At 51.2% G+C, this 19,407-nt stretch overlaps 1 protein-coding gene across 1 annotated transcript in view; it reads right to left on the reverse strand.

Annotated features, from left to right (window-relative positions):
• Positions 1-4,594: 4,594 nt before the first annotated feature.
• Positions 4,595-19,407, reverse strand: part of CDSN (corneodesmosin) — a 33,490-nt gene continuing 18,677 nt past the window's right edge. The window contains exons 7-8 of the mRNA XM_069635313.1: positions 15,711-15,788; positions 4,595-5,392 (exon numbers count right to left, since the gene is read on the reverse strand). Of these exons, the coding sequence (XP_069491414.1) occupies positions 15,724-15,788 (65 nt within the window). The 3' untranslated portion in view covers positions 4,595-5,392; positions 15,711-15,723. The remainder of the gene's footprint in view (positions 5,393-15,710; positions 15,789-19,407) is intronic.

Here is a 19,407-nt window from a genome sequence, read left to right on the forward strand (position 1 = left end):
TGCTAGGCGTGCTTCCCGCGCATCTATGGATATATCTTGGTTTCCACTGAAGATGCAGCTGTTATTAGCTGGAGTGCGTGGGGTAATACCCATCATTTTAAATAGATCAGTCCTATCTTGTGAGTGGATTTGGGCATGGATCAAAGGTTTTTGAAGAGAAGAATCCTGGGAGCTGTCTACTAGTGTATGTTGTGGCTTGCCCAGAGAAACAGGGATGGGGTTCACTGGTGGGATACAATCTATCAAAGGAGGAGAAGGAGCCACCACAGCAGGAAAAGTAGAATCAAAAGAAACCTCCATAGCTGCCTGGCTCCTAAGACCCTTACGTGTCATCCAAACAAGTGGAAAACCGGCAGGGGCGAAAGGCAGGTAACAGGAGGTGTAACAGCAGAGTAGCTCTATGGACGATAAAGTGTAGAAACTCCCAGAGTTAATGTTAAAATAGCTATCACAAGCAGGAAAAATCACAAATACTAAGACCTATGGAATAGCAGACCGTAATTTAAAAATGCACTGAATACAAGGAGTAGCTAGAACACATCACACACTACCCCAGGTACACTTTAGAATAAAATACAAATAGATATGGATCTCTTTCTAGAATTGAGAGGATAAGGTATAAATGTATCATCAGGTATGTCCTTTAATTATTTCGATGAAGAACTCATTAACTGAGCAATAGTCCCATAAATCAGCATAGAACTGAAGGAGCACCTAGTCTCAGGTAAGGAATGCCCGACAGCTTGAGGAGCTGCCAGAGTCCGACTCTCCCCCCTTACCCTTGAGACTGATTAAAAAGTTGCAAGTAAGGTAGCAGCATATGACCTCAAGCTGGGTTTCTCACGGAGCCGTTGCACAGACACAGGTCACAGTCAAACAGCAAAACAGAAGTTCCAGCCCTTACTGCCTCCAGGGCTTAACGCCGCAAAGGTGGTTGGGCCGGCATTTTGTGCAGGCTGGAAGTCACGTGGTCCGTCACGTGCTCGGCAAGGGCTCCGCCCCCTCCAGGAAGCGAGTGTAGCAGCAAGAGCTCAGCTCGCAGTGCTGCTGTGGTGAGGAAGACTGCAGGCAGGAGCGTTAGTTCGGTAAGTAAAGCGCTCCATCAAAGTAACAGGAAACACCTTGCTCCTTGATATGCACAAGGAAGTGTTTGACCTTTGTCTAGCGAAAATAGGTGCACAGAGGGGAGCTGTTCCCCCTGCTTTCTACTTAATTTAAAAGGGCATCAAGGAGCCAGGAGACTGCGAGTAGCCTAGGAAGCCCAGAGAGCTTGTCCAAACGACAGACCTCAGACGTTTGAATTTCCTTAATTAGGAGACATTCTGGGAGAGTTTCCTTATCCTCTTGTTTTGCTATATTTCTTATGTTTATACCCCCCTGGAGTGAATAACTAATTAATGGGTGGCACATGTGGAACTCACCACAAATACGTGCATAAACGGTAAGGGTATCGGCTGATTGTGGGCCACGGTCATAGTTGTAATTTGTACTGGTGTGGTCAGGACTGGCCATAATGTTTGGATTGTTGAGGTCTCTTTAGCTGCATCGTCGGTTCCTCAAGGTTCCTGGTGTGTTATTCTGACTGCAGGGATTGGTCACTTCTATTCTTCCTAAACCGCTTTTGTTCTGAGGTTTCTGATACCGGCTCCTCTTGAACCAATTCCTTTGTGCCTACTAAGTCTCTTCCCCATATAGACCTTCTTCATACCATTGGATAATTTGTATTGCAATGCGATGCTGGGCAGCTGCGGGAGGGATCCTTTGAGTGGATCCCGTCCCTTGGTGTCTCGCAAGAAAGGGTCACCGAGTGGGCTACCTTTCTTCCTTCTGGCCTTGGTGCACCACCTCTCAGAAGATTCATATTCTGTCATTCTCCGCTCATCTGCATCCACCCAACAGAACGGAAAGCCAATGCCTTGACCGAAAGCGACACCCAGAGTCTGCGTCCCCGGGTCTTCCGTTTGAGGACTTTTGCTTGGTTTTGCAGGTTCTCATAAGCGAATGGCCATTACTCTGAAACCATCCCCAGATGAAGTGCCAAAGGCATCAAGACCTCTGCAAGGCGGGCAGATTAGGGGGTTGCATGACAGATCCGGCTCTATTCGACCAGCGGTGAAGCCATTCCTAGGCTGGATAGCTCTTAGGCTGCCACAGTTACTTTCCAGTCGGAGGAGGCTGTCTTTCTTTGGGTGCCTGTTTTGTGGCTTCTCGTAAGGTATTGTATTTGTAATTGTAATTGGTTACTTATACCAGGCTTAATACCCAGAGTTTTCTAAGCGCAGACCCAGGGATCGAACCTGCCTTGCTTTCGAGGTGAGCGTGTTGCCCCTGAGCTATCCTCCCGGTTGCTCGAGACCCCATCTCATGTTGTTTCTTTGGGAGTCTTTCACTAAATGAGCAATCAATGGACGAAAGGAACATGTGCTTCTTTGTTTAATGCATGTTGTCATGAACACACATGTCCGCCGGTGGAGATCTCACTTGCACTCCGCCACCCCTTTTCAAAATGTTTCTGCTGCCTGCATTTGCAAACTTAGGGTCTAAAACCATGGCAGTTCCACTATTCCAGTTTTCCTCCATTGAGTGGAGGGAATTGGGGGTGGTGGGGGGCAGGAGCAGTGGGGGCAGCTGTTCAACTCAAGTGGCAGTGATCAGGGGGGAATTGGCGCACCTAATACCAAGCCTGTGAACGGAGGGTAGCACAGGGGCAACGCAGAGCAACAGAGGTTCGAATCCCGGATCCGCGCTTATAAACTAAACTCAGGTACGATATGTTATAAAAAAACCTATTAAATACATCAAATAAATAAATACTTGAAGGGGTACATATGTTGAGGTTGCAATTCTCAGGGTGACATTAGTTAAGGGGACAGCTTTGGGTGGGAGTAGGGGGAGATGGTGGTGGAACTCTGCAGGTCAGTTTCTTAAGAAATATTCATGAAAGCGACAGTTCTGGGAGGGGGAGAGATTTGCAAAGCAACAGTGCTTGGCCTGGAGCATTTGGTGACTGGAAAGTCCCCGGGGAGGATGTTTCTTAGCGGGGATTCCCAGGCGAGGAGAACTCCCCTGGCGTCTCTTCTTATTTGGAGTTAATGCTCCTGAATGTTTTAACAAAAACTGTTGTTTTTCTTTTTTAGTTATTTTTCTTTCTCTCTCATAAAAGGCCTCACTCCAATGCAGGTCAGGGGACAAATACAATTTGCATTTTCTCGTAGAAGCATCTCCCTCTTCACGCTGGCATGCCGTGGGGGTGGTATGGGGCAATCTTCGGGGTGAAGGTTTGTTTACGATGGTGGGTGGTCCTTGCAAAGAACACTTGTTAAGATGCCCACACCACCTATTCAGGGGACTGTAAGGACTCCCTTCTTTTAGGCTGGGGTGGCATTTATTTAGGCTTTGGGCCCTCAGGTGGGCCACAGACGCAATCTACGTTGGCTCTCTGTTGCGCAAAGAATCTCCTTGAAAACGCTTGCACTCACACACAAGTGTTTGGCAAATCAGGCCCCTCCTTACCTGGCGAATCGACTTAACCCGCACACTGCTACCCGACCTTTGAGAGCTGCCCAAGCCCACAGACTTTCCCTTCCTAGATACAAGCTCCAGAAAGCGGGTGGGATAAGCTTCCCGGTCCTAGCCACAAAATTATGAATACCCTGCCCAACTCCATTAGAGCTGAACCATCCTTTCAGTCCTTTAAGAGTAAAACCAAACTCTGGCTCTCAGCTCAAGTCATTTGAGACACCATGCCACTACTGCCCAGGCCGGCCTTGCATTGCGACTGCACCTTTGTATATCTCTTGTAGTCAATTCTGTAACATTTTGTATATTGACCACTGTAACCACACCTTTGTACACTACTTCTATGTAACTATGTTGACTATTGCAACCTCACCTCTGTACATTACTTGTATAATATTCTTTTACACTATGGTATGCTAACCACCTTTACACAGCCTTGTAATATTAATTATGCCTGTACATACTTTGAAAAATGTACTTTACTGTTCTATTACCTATTCTCTCATTACGACCCAGGCGGTAAGGGGTTTACGGCAGCGTAAACAGCGCCGACCCTTACCGCCTGATTACGAGGTCCCTTAGCGCCATGGAGGTTTTAACACCTGCTTTTAGCAGGTGTTAAAATCCATGGCGCTAAGGGACCTTGGTGTTAATTACGCCACCGTAATTTACGGTGGCGTAATTAACGCCTTCCCCACTCCCATTATGCCCTATGGGGCAAAAATGGGAATGGGGAAGGGTAAATGGGGATTGGGGACTTACCGCCCCGCCAAGGTCGGAATGGGGCGGTAAGTCCGCCAACTACCATGGCGTAAACGTAGTTTACGCCATGGTGGTAAAGTCACGGCCCAGGCGGTAACTTACCGCCTGGGTCGTAATGAGGCCCCTTGTCTGTGTAACCTTAAGATATGCGCCCAGATGCACCTGGGCAAGGTGCGCTATACAAATAAACAAAACACAAATACAAATACAGTGAATCTTTTGGGGGGGACAAAGCTCAGCCCTCCCATGCACACAGGGTTCCAACCCTAGGCAATGCTTTGTGATTGAGATGCAACAGACAGGGACCACTCGCTGCAAAGCTGCCACATTTTATTAAGTGCAAAATAATGAGATAAATTAAATCAGAAAATATTCACAACAGCTTATAAACAATGAAGACAGACTAAAGGAGAGAGCGAAAGAAAGGAGAGACCAGGAGCCGCGAGCTGTGGCTTCCGGGTGATACATTCTGTAGGGTGGCCGGCCAGCCTTGAAGGTCCATTAGAACGTCCTTGCTGCTTCGTAGGTTGCGCGTGTTCAAGACTACGACCACTCCAGAAATTCTTCCTGCCGATCCAGACCGATCTACTGGGGCTTTTGCTGGGGTTCGAGGAAGGAGGTCTTTGGCAGAAGTTTGGGACACTTTCCGAGAGCTTCATAAACAACCAGCGGCGTCGTCTTCTGCTCATGAATTTGCTTTCAGCAACTTTGAATCAAATTATAACAGAGTGTTGTTCGCTTGCTATTCTTGAAGGTAGGGATCGGAGGATCGCCCGTCGGCTTCCCCCGGTTTTATCTTCAGTGTGTGTTTTGGGACGTTGACCTGCTGGTGATGGGAACGCAGGTACACTGGTTGTCCCTCCTGGCAGATGGAACCCTTCCTGTGCCAGATGTATGCCAGGGTTAGGTGAGGGAGTGGGGTTCCTGGGGGAAACATGTATTTTGGGTGACATAGGGTTTGTTGGATGTACCTTCACGAAGCCGCAGTGAATAGTGCTGTGAAGGCCGGCGGAGGCTGGCTGCTGCATTCCCTCTCCGGGTCATTGTCCTGGCATGGGACGTGCATCTTCTTTCCAAAAGCCAGCCAATGCCGGATAAGATCCCGGTGAACCTGTGGATGAGAAACCAGGTCAATGTGATCTCGGCAATCTGTGGCAAGAGGGGCTTATGGAAGATGAGCCCTTGGCAGACTGGGGAGTCTCCACAGACATATCAGAGGCACAGCCCTACAGTACTGGTGCTTTGCTGTTCCTGGGGCCATGAGGCACGTGCTCTGTAATGCAGACTTCCAACCATGTGCATGCACAGAGAATTTAGCCAGCTTATTATGTGTTGCCATTGGCAACAGTAGATCCGTTCCTTCAGGCTGAATGCTGCTGTACCCAGCGTATCATACAGCGATCTGGCGCTCTCTGACGCCCGCTGCCTCTCTGCTCTGTCTCTCCCTCAGTGCTCCAGCGTTGGGATGTCAGGAGTGCTCTCTTTCAGTATGTATGTATGTATGTATGTATATATATATATGTGTGTGTGCAGTCTGGTTTTCTCCACCCCTGCCTCTTTCCGTGACTCATTCTCAGTGTCTTTTTCATTCCTGCCCTCTCTCTGTTCACAATCCCCTCTCAGTGTCTCTTGCCTCTCTCTCCATCTGAGTTTGTGTGTGCCTCTATGTCAGTGTGTTGTGCGTCAGTCAGAGCCGCGTTGCCACTGTGTCTTCTCATACACTTAGTGTGTGGTGGGGTGTGCCGAGGTGCACTTCATTTGTCACTCTGTCAGTCTGGTGTGGTATGCTTTGTTTCTCTCTTTCTCTACACAGCTCGGTCTTGTGGGCTCTGTTCTCCTTCTGTCAGGGTAGTCTCTTTCCATCTAGGTCCCTCCTTCTGTTATCCTGTCCATCTCTGCCAGTGCCCCTCCCCCTTCTCCTAGAGTTTGGCGAGCCCACGCTCCTCAACTATCATCCACGCAACAGGAGCGTGCTCGCCTAACTTCCTGTCTGTCCCAGTTCCTGACTTCCTGTCCTGCCCCAGCCACACATTGATTGGCTGGGATGGGACAACAGGATGTCAGGCAGCCAGGACAGACAGGACGTTAGGCAAGCGAGCTCCTGTTATGCGGTGGTGCAATGACACATTTAAAGATCTGATTTTTTGTGTGGCCCCCAGTCCCCTCGCACCCCTTTTCTCAGCCCCCTCGCACTCCATTTCTCAGCCCCAGTCCCCTCATACAATTTGTCTAGGCCCCCAGCCCCTTCTACCACTTTTCTTGACCCCAGTCCCATTGCAAGCACTTTCTTGGTCCCCAGACCCTTGCAACCTTTTTCTTGGCCCCAGCCCCCTCGCACCTCTATTCTCAGCCCCCAGGCCCCCACACCTCTTTTATCAGGCCCCAGCCCTCTTGTATCCCTTTTATGGGCCCTAGTCTCCTTGCATCCCTTTCTCACCCCAGCCCCCTCATACCACCTTTCTCTGCCCTAGTCCCCTTGCACCCCTACTCCGGTCCCCTAGTCCCCTTGCACCGTTTTTATGGGTGCCTAGTCCCTCGAACCCTTTTCTCGGCTTCCAGACTCCTTGACCTCTTTTCTCAGGCTCCAGCTTCTCAAACCCCTCTTTTTTTTAAGGCCCTGACCCCCTTGCATCCTGTTCTCTGCCTCAGCCCCCTCTCACTACATTTCTCAGCCCCCAGCTCCCTTGCAACTCGTGTTTGGCCCCCGTCCTCTCGCACCTCTTTTCTCGGCCCCAGCCCCCTTGCACCTTTTTTTATGGCCCCTCAGCTCCTTTTCTGCAACTCCAGCGTGTTTTCTACACCCCCCCCTCCCTCCCCCAGCCCCTTACACAGAGCTCTCCTGTTTCACCCTCCGTTTCCCTGGCTCGGCTCTCGTTTGGCCCTAGACCCAGGCCTGAGCCCCTGGCTCCCCAGCTCTACTTTCTCCCTCCCCTCGGCCTCTCTCCCCTTCTGCGGGTCTCTCGCCCCTCCTTTCTCTTGCTGAGCCCTCTTCCTCCCCCTTGCTGAGCCCCCTTCCTGCCCCTTGCTGAGCCCCCTTCCTCCCCCCTCTCTCTCTGTCATGCAGTTTGCGGCTTAGGCAAGGAGTGGTTTGGTGGAGGATTGGGGGCTGGGGGGCATGCACTACTTTCCCCCCCACTGACAGGAAGGATGTCAGTGTGCGCATGCGCGCGCATGCCCAGTCACATCTGTTTATATAAACAGGGTAGGATGGGTAAGGGGCAAACGATGTCCCCTCGTGAATTTCCTGAAAGTGAGGAAGTTCCTTTCAGACGGGATGCCACTATGACATGACGCCTTTATAAAGCTAGGGGGCGCTATAAACATAACATTCAGGTTCCTTAAACCACCCTGATCACTCAACCCTCTCTCCTTTTCCTCTCCCCTCCTCTCGAAAATGAGGCCTGTACATTCACTCATGCGAGCCAACCCTCCCGATTGCTTCACTCATGCGAGCCAACCCCCCCCATTGCTTCACTCATGCGAGCCAACCCTCCCGATAGCTTCACTCATGCAAGCCAACCCCCCGATAGCTTCACTCATGCAAGCCAACCCCCCGATAGCTTCACTCATGCAAGCCAACCCCCCCCATTGCTTCACTCATGCGAGCCAACCCCCCCCCCCCCCGATTGCTTCACTCATGCGAGCCAACCCTCCCGATTGCTTCATTCATTAAAGGCCACCCCGCCCGATTGTTTCACTCATGCGAGCCAACCCCCCGATTGCTTCACTCATGCGAGCCAACCCTCCCGATTGCTTCACTCATGCGAGCCAACCCCCCCCCCCGATTGCTTCACTCATGCGAGCCAACCCTCCCGATTGCTTCATTCATTAAAGGCCACCCCGCCCGATTGCTTCACTCATGCGAGCCAACCCCCCCCCCGATTGCTTCACTCATGCGAGCCAACCCCCCGATTGCTTCACTCATGCAAGCCAACCCTCCCGATTGCTTCACTCATGCAAGCCAATCCTCCTGATTGCTTCATTCATGCGAGCCAACCCCCCCCCCCCCATTGCTTCACTCATGCGAGCCAACCCTCCCGATTGCTTCATTCATTAAAGGCCACCCCGCCCGATTGCTTCACTCATGCAAGCCAACACTCCCGATTGCTTCACTCATGCGAGCCAACCCTCCCGATTGCTTCACTCATGCGAGCCAACTCCCCCCCCGATTGCTTCACTCATGCGAGCCAACCCTCCCAATTGCTTCACTCATGCAAGCCAACCCTCCCGATTGCTTCACTCATGCAAGCCAACCCTCCCGATTGCTTCACTCAGGCAAGCCAACCCTCCCGATTGCTTCACTCATGCGAGCCAACCCTCCCGATTGCTTCACTCATGCGAGCCAACCCCCCCCGATTGCTTCACTCATGCGAGCCAACCCTCCCGATTGCTTCACTCATGCAAGCCAACCCTCCCGATTGCTTCACTCAGGCAAGCCAACCCTCCCGATTGCTTCACTCATGCGAGCCAACCCTCCCGATTGCTTCACTCATGCGAGCCAACCCCCCCCGATTGCTTCACTCATGCGAGCCAACCCTCCCGATTGCTTCACTCATGCAAGCCAACCCTCCCGATTGCTTCACTCATGCGAGCCAACCCTCCCGATTGCTTCACTCATGCGAGCCAACCCCCCCGATTGCTTCACTCATGTGAGCCAACCCTCCCGATTGCTTCACTCATGCGAGCCAACCCCCCCGATTGCTTCACTCATGCGAGCCAACCCTCCCGATTGCTTCCCTCATGCGAGCCAACCCCCCCATTGCTTCACTCATGCGAGCCAACCCTCCCGATTGCTTCATTCATTAAAGGCCACCCCGCCCGATTGCTTCACTCATGCAAGCCAACCCTCCCGATTGCTTCACTCATGCGAGCCAACCCCCCCCCCCCGATTGCTTCACTCATGCGAGCCAACCCTCCCAATTGCTTCATTCATTAAAGGCCACCCCGCCCGATTGCTTCACTCATGCGAGCCAACCCCCCCCCCGATTGCTTCACTCTTGCGAGCCAACCCCCCCGATTGCTTCACTCATGCAAGCCAACCCTCCCGATTGCTGCACTCATGCGAGCCAACCCCCCCCGATTGCTTCACTCATGCAAGCCAATCCTCCCGATTGCTTCATTCATTAAAGGCCACCCCGCCCGATTGCTTCACTCATGCAAGCCAACCCTCCCGATTGCTTCACTCATGCGAGCCAACCCCCCCCCCCCCGATTGCTTCACTCATGCGAGCCAACCCTCCCAATTGCTTTATTCATTAAAGGCCACCCCGCCCGATTGCTTCACTCATGCGAGCCAACCCCCCCCCCCGATTGCTTCACTCATGCGAGCCAACCCCCCCCGATTGCTTCACTCATGCAAGCCAACCCTCCCGATTGCTTCACTCATGCAAGCCAACCCTCCCGATTGCTTCACTCATGCAAGCCAATCCTCCCGATTGCTTCATTCATTAAAGGCCACCCCGCCCGATTGCTTCACTCATGCAAGCCAACCCTCCCGATTGCTTCACTCATGCAAGCCAACCCTCCCGATTGCTTCACTTGTGAAAGCCAATCTTCCCTATTGCTTCACTCATGCGAGCCAACCCCCCCCCCATTGCTTCACTCATGCGAGCCAACCCTCCCGATTGCTTCATTCATTAAAGGCCACCCCGCCCGATTGCTTCATTCATTAAAGGCCACCCCGCCAGATTGCTTCACTCATGCAAGCCAACCCTCCCGATTGCTTCACTCATGCAAGCCAACCCTCCCGATTGCTTCACTCATGCGAGCCAACCCTCCCGATTGCTTCACTCATGCGAGCCAACCCCCCCGATTGCTTCACTCATGTGAGCCAACCCTCCCGATTGCTTCACTCATGCGAGCCAACCCTCCCGATTGCTTCACTCATGCGAGCCAACCCTCCCGATTGCTTCCCTCATGCGAGCCAACCCCCCCATTGCTTCACTCATGCGAGCCAACCCTCCCGATTGCTTCATTCATTAAAGGCCACCCCGCCCGATTGCTTCACTCATGCAAGCCAACCCTCCCGATTGCTTCACTCATGCGAGCCAACCCCCCCGATTGCTTCACTCATGCGAGCCAACCCTCCCGATTGCTTCATTCATTAAAGGCCACCCCGCCCGATTGCTTCACTCATGCGAGCCAACCCCCCCCCGATTGCTTCACTCATGCGAGCCAACCCCCCCGATTGCTTCACTCATGCAAGCCAACCCTCCCGATTGCTTCACTCATGCGAGCCAACCCCCCCGATTGCTTCACTCATGCAAGCCAATCCTCCCGATTGCTTCATTCATTAAAGGCCACCCCGCCCGATTGCTTCACTCATGCAAGCCAACCCTCCCGATTGCTTCACTCATGCAAGCCAACCCTCCCGATTGCTTCACTCGTGAAAGCCAATCTTCCCTATTGCTTCACTCATGCGAGCCAACCCCCCCCCCATTGCTTCACTCATGCGAGCCAACCCTCCCGATTGCTTCATTCATTAAAGGCCACCCCGCCCGATTGCTTCATTCATTAAAGGCCACCCCGCCCGATTGCTTCACTCATGCAAGCCAACCCTCCCGATTGCTTCACTCATGCAAGCCAACCCTCCCGATTGCTTCACTCATGCGAGCCAACCCTCCCGATTGCTTCACTCATGCGAGCCAACCCCCCCGATTGCTTCACTCATGTGAGCCAACCCTCCCGATTGCTTCACTCATGCGAGCCAACCCCCCCGATTGCTTCACTCATGCGAGCCAACCCTCCCGATTGCTTCCCTCATGCGAGCCAACCCCCCCATTGCTTCACTCATGCGAGCCAACCCTCCCGATTGCTTCATTCATTAAAGGCCACCCCGCCCGATTGCTTCACTCATGCAAGCCAACCCTCCCGATTGCTTCACTCGTGCGAGCCAACCCCCCCCCCCCGATTGCTTCACTCATGCGAGCCAACCCTCCCGATTGCTTCATTCATTAAAGGCCACCCCGCCCGATTGCTTCACTCATGCGAGCCAACCCCCCCCGATTGCTTCACTCATGCGAGCCAACCCCCCCGATTGCTTCACTCATGCAAGCCAACCCTCCCGATTGCTTCACTCATGCGAGCCAACCCCCCCGATTGCTTCACTCATGCAAGCCAATCCTCCCGATTGCTTCATTCATTAAAGGCCACCCCGCCCGATTGCTTCACTCATGCAAGCCAACCCTCCCGATTGCTTCACTTATGCGAGACAACCCCCCCCCCGATTGCTTCACTCATGCGAGCCAACCCTCCCGATTGCTTCATTCATTAAAGGCCACCCCGCCCGATTGCTTCCCTCATGCGAGCCAACCCCCCCCCCCGATTGCTTCACTCATGCGAGCCAACCCCCCCGATTGCTTCACTCATGCAAGCCAACCCTCCCGATTGCTTCACTCATGCGAGCCAACCCCCCCGATTGCTTCACTCATGCAAGCCAATCCTCCCGATTGCTTCATTCATTAAAGGCCACCCCGCCCGATTGCTTCACTCATGCAAGCCAACCCTCCCGATTGCTTCACTCATGCAAGCCAACCCTCCCGATTGCTTCACTCGTGAAAGCCAATCTTCCCTATTGCTTCACTCATGCGAGCCAACCCCCCCCCATTGCTTCACTCATGCGAGCCAACCCTCCCGATTGCTTCATTCATTAAAGGCCACCCCCCCCGATTGCTTCATTCATTAAAGGCCACCCCGCCCGATTGCTTCACTCATGCAAGCCAACCCTCCCGATTGCTTCACTCATGCAAGCCAACCCTCCCGATTGCTTCACTCATGCGAGCCAACCCTCCCGATTGCTTCACTCATGCGAGCCAACCCCCCCGATTGCTTCACTCATGTGAGCCAACCCTCCCGATTGCTTCACTCATGCGAGCCAACCCCCCCGATTGCTTCACTCATGCGAGCCAACCCTCCCGATTGCTTCATTCATTAAAGGCCACCCCGCCCGATTGCTTCACTCATGCAAGCCAACCCTCCCGATTGCTTCACTCATGCAAGCCAACCCTCCATCAAAATGGTGCTGTGTTTTACTTTCTCCCTACTCAAATATTTCCAACCCCAATTCATTCCAATGGGTAAGTACAATTCTCCAGGTCAATCTACCGGTTTTCTCCAGATATGATTCCTAAATATCCTGTGGGGGTAATGGATGCCATAATTGACCACTGTGGTCTGGGGAGGTTTCCGGTTGACCCCTTTTATGTGGCTCTAGTTCCTGTGCACTGTGACCCCTAAACCATGCCATGTGCCCACGGCCGGGCTTTCTGAACAGAAGCAGCGCAGCCCCATCACCCCAACCATGCGCAAATCTTAATGTGCAAAATCAGTGCACAACATGATTAATGTGCACATGAGCCGGAGAATCAACAGATAAGATGCGGGCTGAGGTCAGCAATTTGCGGAAATCCAGATGTTTTGGACTTTCTTTATTTATTTATTGTGCATTTGTAAGGCGCTTATCCAACAAGTAAATTGTGCTTCAAAGCGCCCACAGGGCAGCAGGGCGGGAACATGGGAAAGAAAATCTAATATAACAATGAAAGATAGAGGTGGACCTACTAGGCCTTGTGAGCATTCAGAACGTGCAAGCGCAGAGAGACGATATGGGATGAAGGAATAGGGTGGAAGTGCTAGGTGTACCAGGAGGGAAGTGCTAGGGAGTGGTCAGCTGCCAATAAACAAGTGCAGGCCTACGGTGGCATAGGCAAGTGCTGCTAGCGGTAGGAGGCTGAAGGCGATTGGGTGTGGGAGACCAGGCCCAGAAGGACACACAAGAGCCCTGGTCACCAATCTCAGCAGCTGTAAGGTTTAGCAGAGGCGGGAGGAAGGGAAGGAAGAGGTGAAACAGAATGTCTTGAGGAGCTTCCGGAATTTGAGGAGATCCAGCTAAAGTCAAAGAGGAAGGGGGAGGCTGTTCCATAGGAGGGAGCCAGCTTAGGAAAGACATCAGACACCAGCTCTCTGTTTAGCAAAGTGTTTCACACGCAGAGAGTTGGTGCCGGAGGAGCATAAAGATCTGGAGGGAGAGTATTTACTGACAGTAAATTGCAGATAGCATGGTCCCTGGCCCCAGACAGCCTTATGGATGATGCAGAGGGATTTGAACTTGATACTTGCATCAACCGGGAGCCAATTAAGAGTTTTTACGTCAGGAGAGATGCAGTCCCTGGTATTGAGGCCAAGGATAAGTTTTGCCGCCCTATTCTGGATTAGCTGGAGGGGTCCAAGAGAGGAAGATGGTACATTCAGGAGGAGGCTATTGCAGTAGTCGAGCCTAGAGAGAACCAGGGCTCGGGTCACATTGTGCTTCTGGGGGAAAGTGAGAAAAGAGAGAATTCCTTTGAGAGGGTAGAGTTGAAAGTGGGCCTTCTTGGCAATGTCCTGAGTGTGAGGGAGGAAGGAGAGGGAGGAGTCTAAAATGACTGCAAGGGTTCTGGCTTCAGATGAAGGAGAAGGGGGAGAGCCCATAGAGGATGGCCAGAGTGAGGGAAGAAAGAGGGAGCAGGGTCCCCATAGGAAGGATCTCAGTCTTGCTGGTGTTGAGGCAGAGATTGTTGCAAGTGCACCAGGACTGGATGGCAGATAGGCAGTCCGTGATGATGGAAGAGGTAAGGAGAGGGTCAGAGGGAAGTTTGAAGAAAAGTTGTATGTCATCTGCATAACAATGGAAGTTAGGAGAGAAGGTGGAAATGAGGAGGGACAGCGGAGCAAGGTGCGTGTTAAAGAGCCACAGGTAGAGGTTGTAGCCCTGGGGGACACCGCAGGTCGAGAGGGAGGTGGGGGAGGAGAAAGAGCCCAGAATTGCCTGGGAGGACGGTCAGTGAGGAAGGAGGTCAGCCAGTCCAGTGCCAGCTCCGAGATACCTAGGGAGGAGTGGTTCACCGTGGTTTACTGTATCAAATGCAGAAGAGAGATCAAGTAGAATGAAAACAGCTGGAGAGTTAGAGTCAAGAGATGCAAGCAATTCTTCATGGGTGTACGTACAGAAGAGCAGTCTCCATGTCTCAGGCTGTGCGGAATCCAGATTGATGGCCATGGAGGCAACCAACAAGTTCAGTGTGCTGTGTAAGATGGGGGAAGGCCAGCTTCTCAAAAAGTTTCCAGAGGAAGGGGGTGATAGATATGGGGCAGTAGTTGACTGGGCAAGTGGGGCCTGCTGGAGGTTTTTTCAGGAGGGGCCGTGCAAGATAGTGCGTGAGGGAGGAGGGGCAATATCCAGTAGCAAAAGAGTGGTTGTAGAAATCAGCAAGTGCAGGGGCAAGGGAGACAATATGGCCCGTAATGGTCCTGGAGAAGCAGGGGGAAACCTGTTTGAAGGAGACAACTCTGGTGACCTCAACAGGTGAGACAGGGGAGAAGGAGGAGGGAAAGGAGGAGGGAAAGGCAGAGGGAGGGTGAATGCAATAGGAGGCACAGGGGTGGTGGAGGGGGAGGAGGAGCGGGACGCCAAAGGTGTTCAGGATGTCCTGAGTTTTTGTAGTAAAGTGTGTGGCCAAAGCATTGCAGAGGGCCTGGGATGGAAGAGGTGAGGTGGAGAATGCATTAGGGTGGGGTAGTTCGCTGCAGATTTTAAACATTCAGTCGTGTTGTTGGATGCACTTGGGACGGGAGTCAAGATGTGGACCCTTTTCTTGGCGCCCATGACCCAGTGCTTTAAGTGGGGCAAGGTTTTGAGGAGAGGCTCTAATGGAGGGATGTGGCATAAGTTTGAGGGGGGATTTGCAGAGATAGAGGCATAGGGGGCAGAGTCAGAGCCAAGCAGGAGGGGCGGGGTGCATTGGTGCTCCCTGTACTTTTGTTTTATTCATCACCAGCTCGGACAGGGTCTGAGCCGGTGATTAAGAAACAAAAGGAGTTGACGCCCCAAAAGACTTGCATCGTCTCTCCTTTTGTTTCTTTGTGCGAGGTGCTAAACCTCTCAGGCAGCCCTTAGCTAAACATAGCCTAGTGGTTAAGGGCTACCTTGGAGGACGTGACCTTTCAGCTTTTTCTAATTAGAAGACTAAACCTCACAGGCAGGACTTTCACCATGGGCCCAGGGCTGCCTGAGGAGTTTGGCACTTCTAGGGATGGGGGATAGTTGGGGGTGGAGCCCAGCAGAACCCCATCTCAGGAGCACTTTTTGAAGACTGCCAGGGCACCCTCACGGCTAGCCCCTGCCAACTTAAAGCACTGCATGACCCCTTAGCATTGACTGTGCGGGATAGGGCTGATGGGAGTGCAAAACATCTGGATGGTCAAAGGTTGCAGACCTCTGGATTAGGCCCACAATGGCGAGTGCTCCTTCTGCCGTTTTGCCATTTCTCTGGGTTCACAATGCCACTTGCCTCACACATGAGTCTGACATGAAGCATTTCTATAAACACGGCTGGAAGCACATGTACTTATTCAGTAAAAGTCAAACAAGTGACGCAATGTGGGTAGTTATACCTTTCACAGGACGTTAGCCCTTTCTCCGGTCATCATTGTTCGTGTTCTGCTGGAATGGGAAGTTCCCGGTGCCAGAGCCTGTTGGGGGTGAAACACACAGATAGTAGTTTTGAATAAAGAGTGGTGGAGTGGGGCATGCTGCTAATAGCAGAGCACTCCTGCCTGTAGACCTTTTGTGCCCCATGCGTGATTGGGGCCTTGTACCTACACTTCCAGTAACCTCATATCAGGTGAGTTCAGGGCTCTCTGCACTTCTCTATCCCTTGATGGCACTCTTGCATATTCATAGTGTAGCTCCCCTTTCTTAACGTTTCTTGGAATATATATATATATATATATAAAATGCTTAGGTATGTTTCAATACTCAGCTGATGCAATTCATCATTGTTAGGTTGCCCTTTGCTGTTCAAATGGCAAAGTGCACCTCTGTGTACCCTTCCACTTCACGAACAGCTATCATTTTGACAAACAGAAAGAGCACGGTTCTACGTGATCACCTTCGGCCTTCCGGCTCCTATCGCAAACATTCCAAATAATTTCAAGTTACTTTTTTACACCCCCACATCTCTTCACACAAGGCACGGCGGTTCCAGTGTCCATGAACAGTTCATTACAAGCTCCATGTTGCAGTCTCTAAAGTGCGAAACGCTGTAGGACAAATGCCTCCTCACGAGTGAAAACTGAAAGTAGGTGCTGTAATTATGCTACTGTGCAATCTTTTGGCATCGCAGGGACTCTGCAATGGAACAAGGTTGACAATTATGCATCTACAAAGACACATCATGGAGGCCCGTGTGATTGATGGAACTTAGATACTGTTCTTACACCGTGCAAGCCTCTCATTCCATCTGATACGTTTAGCCTTTTCAATGACCATTAATAAGTCACGAGGACCTACGCCCCCTTCCTGCAAGTGATCCGTGGTAATTCCGATATTTAAGAATGGGGACAGATATTGACCTTTAAGATCTGCTAGAACGGCATATGTTACACTGGGAAGGGCTAGGGTCCATACAATTGACTGATCCCTTCAGAGATACAAAATAGGAGACAAGGAAATGGGAGAGGGGGGACAGAGGAGGAAGAGGGTCAGTGACGAATATTAAAATCATGAGAACAAATGTCTTGAGGTATCTTCACGAGTGACAATACCTCTATGAGAGCGCTAGGAGTTCCACAAGGACAGCAAACTGATGGACTTCCACATGATCTTTAGCAATGGTTGGAAGGGCAGAGTCCAATAAGCTGAGGGGTCTTGCATGCTGCTAGACTTGAATGAATTTCTTGATGTATGCACGACTTTGGTGGTCATTGATCGGTTTGTAAGTTATGTCGAAAAACTTGAATTTCATTCAGTAGGCAACGAGGATCCAGTAGAGTTGGGTGGAGAAAATGTGATGATCAAATGGATCCTTCAACTGACTGGTTTAAAGCTTCGCACGAGAGGATTGCTCGATGGCAGAGGGCGGGGAGTTGGCACAGCCGGACCTGTGTAGTATTAGACTCTCAAGGGAGAAGCACAGGGGCAGTAGACATGAAAAGGCATAATGTTGTTGGCCAGCTTGGTTTGGGGGTTACAGGATTTGATCAGTTGTATGCCCTAGATGTGAAAAGTGAGTTTGTCATCAAAGTGAAAGCATATTGTGTGGATTTATTTGGAGGAGGAAGGCAATGGGCCTAATTTGGAAGGCCTAGCGAAGTAAAGCCATGCTGCATGTGGTGAACCTAGACCTGCCGTTCTGGTTTGTCCCATTAAAGGTAGATTTTCTGATGTTAATCCATCTATGGACCATTTTGAGACCCCAAGGGAGACAGGCAAAGAGTGAGCTCTTGGTTGTACTAGATTGGCAATGGTGTGTCAAACCCTGGCTTTCAGTTGTGTGTTTTCTGACTTCATCAGGTCAATGGTGTGTCAATCCCTGGCCTCCAGTTGGGTGTTTTCTGCATGCATCTGGCCAATGGTGTGTCAACCCCTGGCCACTAGTGGGCGTTTTTTGCATGCCCCTGGTCAATGGTGTGTCAAACCCTGGTTTCCAGGTGGGAGTTTTCTGCATGCATCTGGTTAATGGTTTGTCAAACCCGCACACCAGATGGGTGTTTTCTGCATGCATCTGGTCAAAGGTGGGCAAACCTGTGATGTCAGTTGGGTGTTTTCTGCATGCATCTGGTCACTGGTGTGTCAAACCCTAGCCACCAGTTAGGCGTTTTCTGCATGCACCTGGTCAATGGTGTGTCAAAACGTAACCACCAGTTGGGTGGTTTCTGTATACATCTGGAAAGTGAAGTATAAACATCTAATATTGTTAAGAGTTTCCTATTGGCATTGAAAAGGAGGGGCGATTTGATGAGCCTTGTGGAACTCCAGGGTCGAGGTCAGTGCGATAAGATAACAAAGAAACAAGTTTCAATTATTGGAATCTACCAAAAAGAGTCTGAGATCTTGGAGTTTTGGAGATGTGTGAGAAGGATCGAAAGATCAAAAGGTCAACAGTGTCGAATGCTTCCCTCAAATCCAGCAGGACGAGACAGGTTTCCAGAAGACAGTTCCTGATGGAGAGAGTCCCTAGTATCTGAAATGAATGTCTCAGTTCCATGAGACGGGCTGAATCTAACTGGTGGGTGTGTAAAAAGGTCACCTTTTTCAAACCAGTTTTGCGGCCGTTTGATGGCCAAATTCACCACGGCCTTGCAGATCAGAGGAAGGACAGAACGGAAGCGGTAGTTGGATGGTGACAATGGATGCCATCAAGGCTTCTCGTGGGGATCACATGGTTTGTTTGAGATATTGTGGGAAGGAAGGCTCTTGGAATGACTTGTTCACTAGGATTGAGTGGTCGCCAGTTAGATGCTCAACAGGAGGACGGACAAGGAAGTCGTGCAGCGGTTCAAGGGCCACCAGAATGGCCTCTATTTTGAATGCGCTTTGCTATGTGTTCAGAAAGTAATGGTCCAAAATTAACAAACTTGTTTGTGGGAGTAGATGGGGTGTGTAATGCGGAAAAGTCAGGAGGCGGACAGGACAAGATATTTGACTTTCCATTTTGAATCTTGAAAGCAAAGAAGTCTTGAAATTGGTTGCGTAGATCTTGCAAAGGGGGAGCACAGCGAAATTGTAGAGCTGAGTTTGAAGAGGTTGTGCTAGACTTTAAACATTGCTGCTATGCTGTTGGCATTATCTGCCAATGGCCCATTTGCATCCTCTCTGGTGGAAGCAACAGCCAGTGTTGTCAGCCAGAGAACCGGGTTATTCAATCGTCATTCCAGTCTCTGACGCTCTTTTGATTCCAAGGAGATTAATGGTGAGTAATTTGTTCTCTGTGTGGGAAGACGCATCTTATGAGTTCAGTTTTGGGTGGTGTGAGGCGATTGAAGGTTTAGGTGAGTGCAAGGTGTTTCTCGAGCCGATCTTCCGACTTCTGTCAGAGTGATGATGGGAGAAGTACATGCTAAATACAACTAGTGATGGGTTGGGCCCAGACCAGAGAATGGAGGTCAGAGGGTATGGTGGATTTGATGTGCTTGAGCTTTGGGCCAGGAGGATAGCTCAGGGGAAACGCGTTTTTCTTGGAAGCAAGACCCATAGGAGCACAGGTTTGAATCCCGGTTCCGCGCTTAGAGACTGGTCTCCGGCATTAAGCGTGTTATAAAACAACAATTAATAATACAAGGTGGAAGGACTAAGAGAAGGGCATAGTAG

This window comes from Ambystoma mexicanum, chromosome 13 (genome assembly GCF_040938575.1).
Source record: "Ambystoma mexicanum isolate Mex_15411 chromosome 13, UKY_AmexF1_1, whole genome shotgun sequence".
NCBI lineage: Eukaryota > Metazoa > Chordata > Amphibia > Caudata > Ambystomatidae > Ambystoma > Ambystoma mexicanum.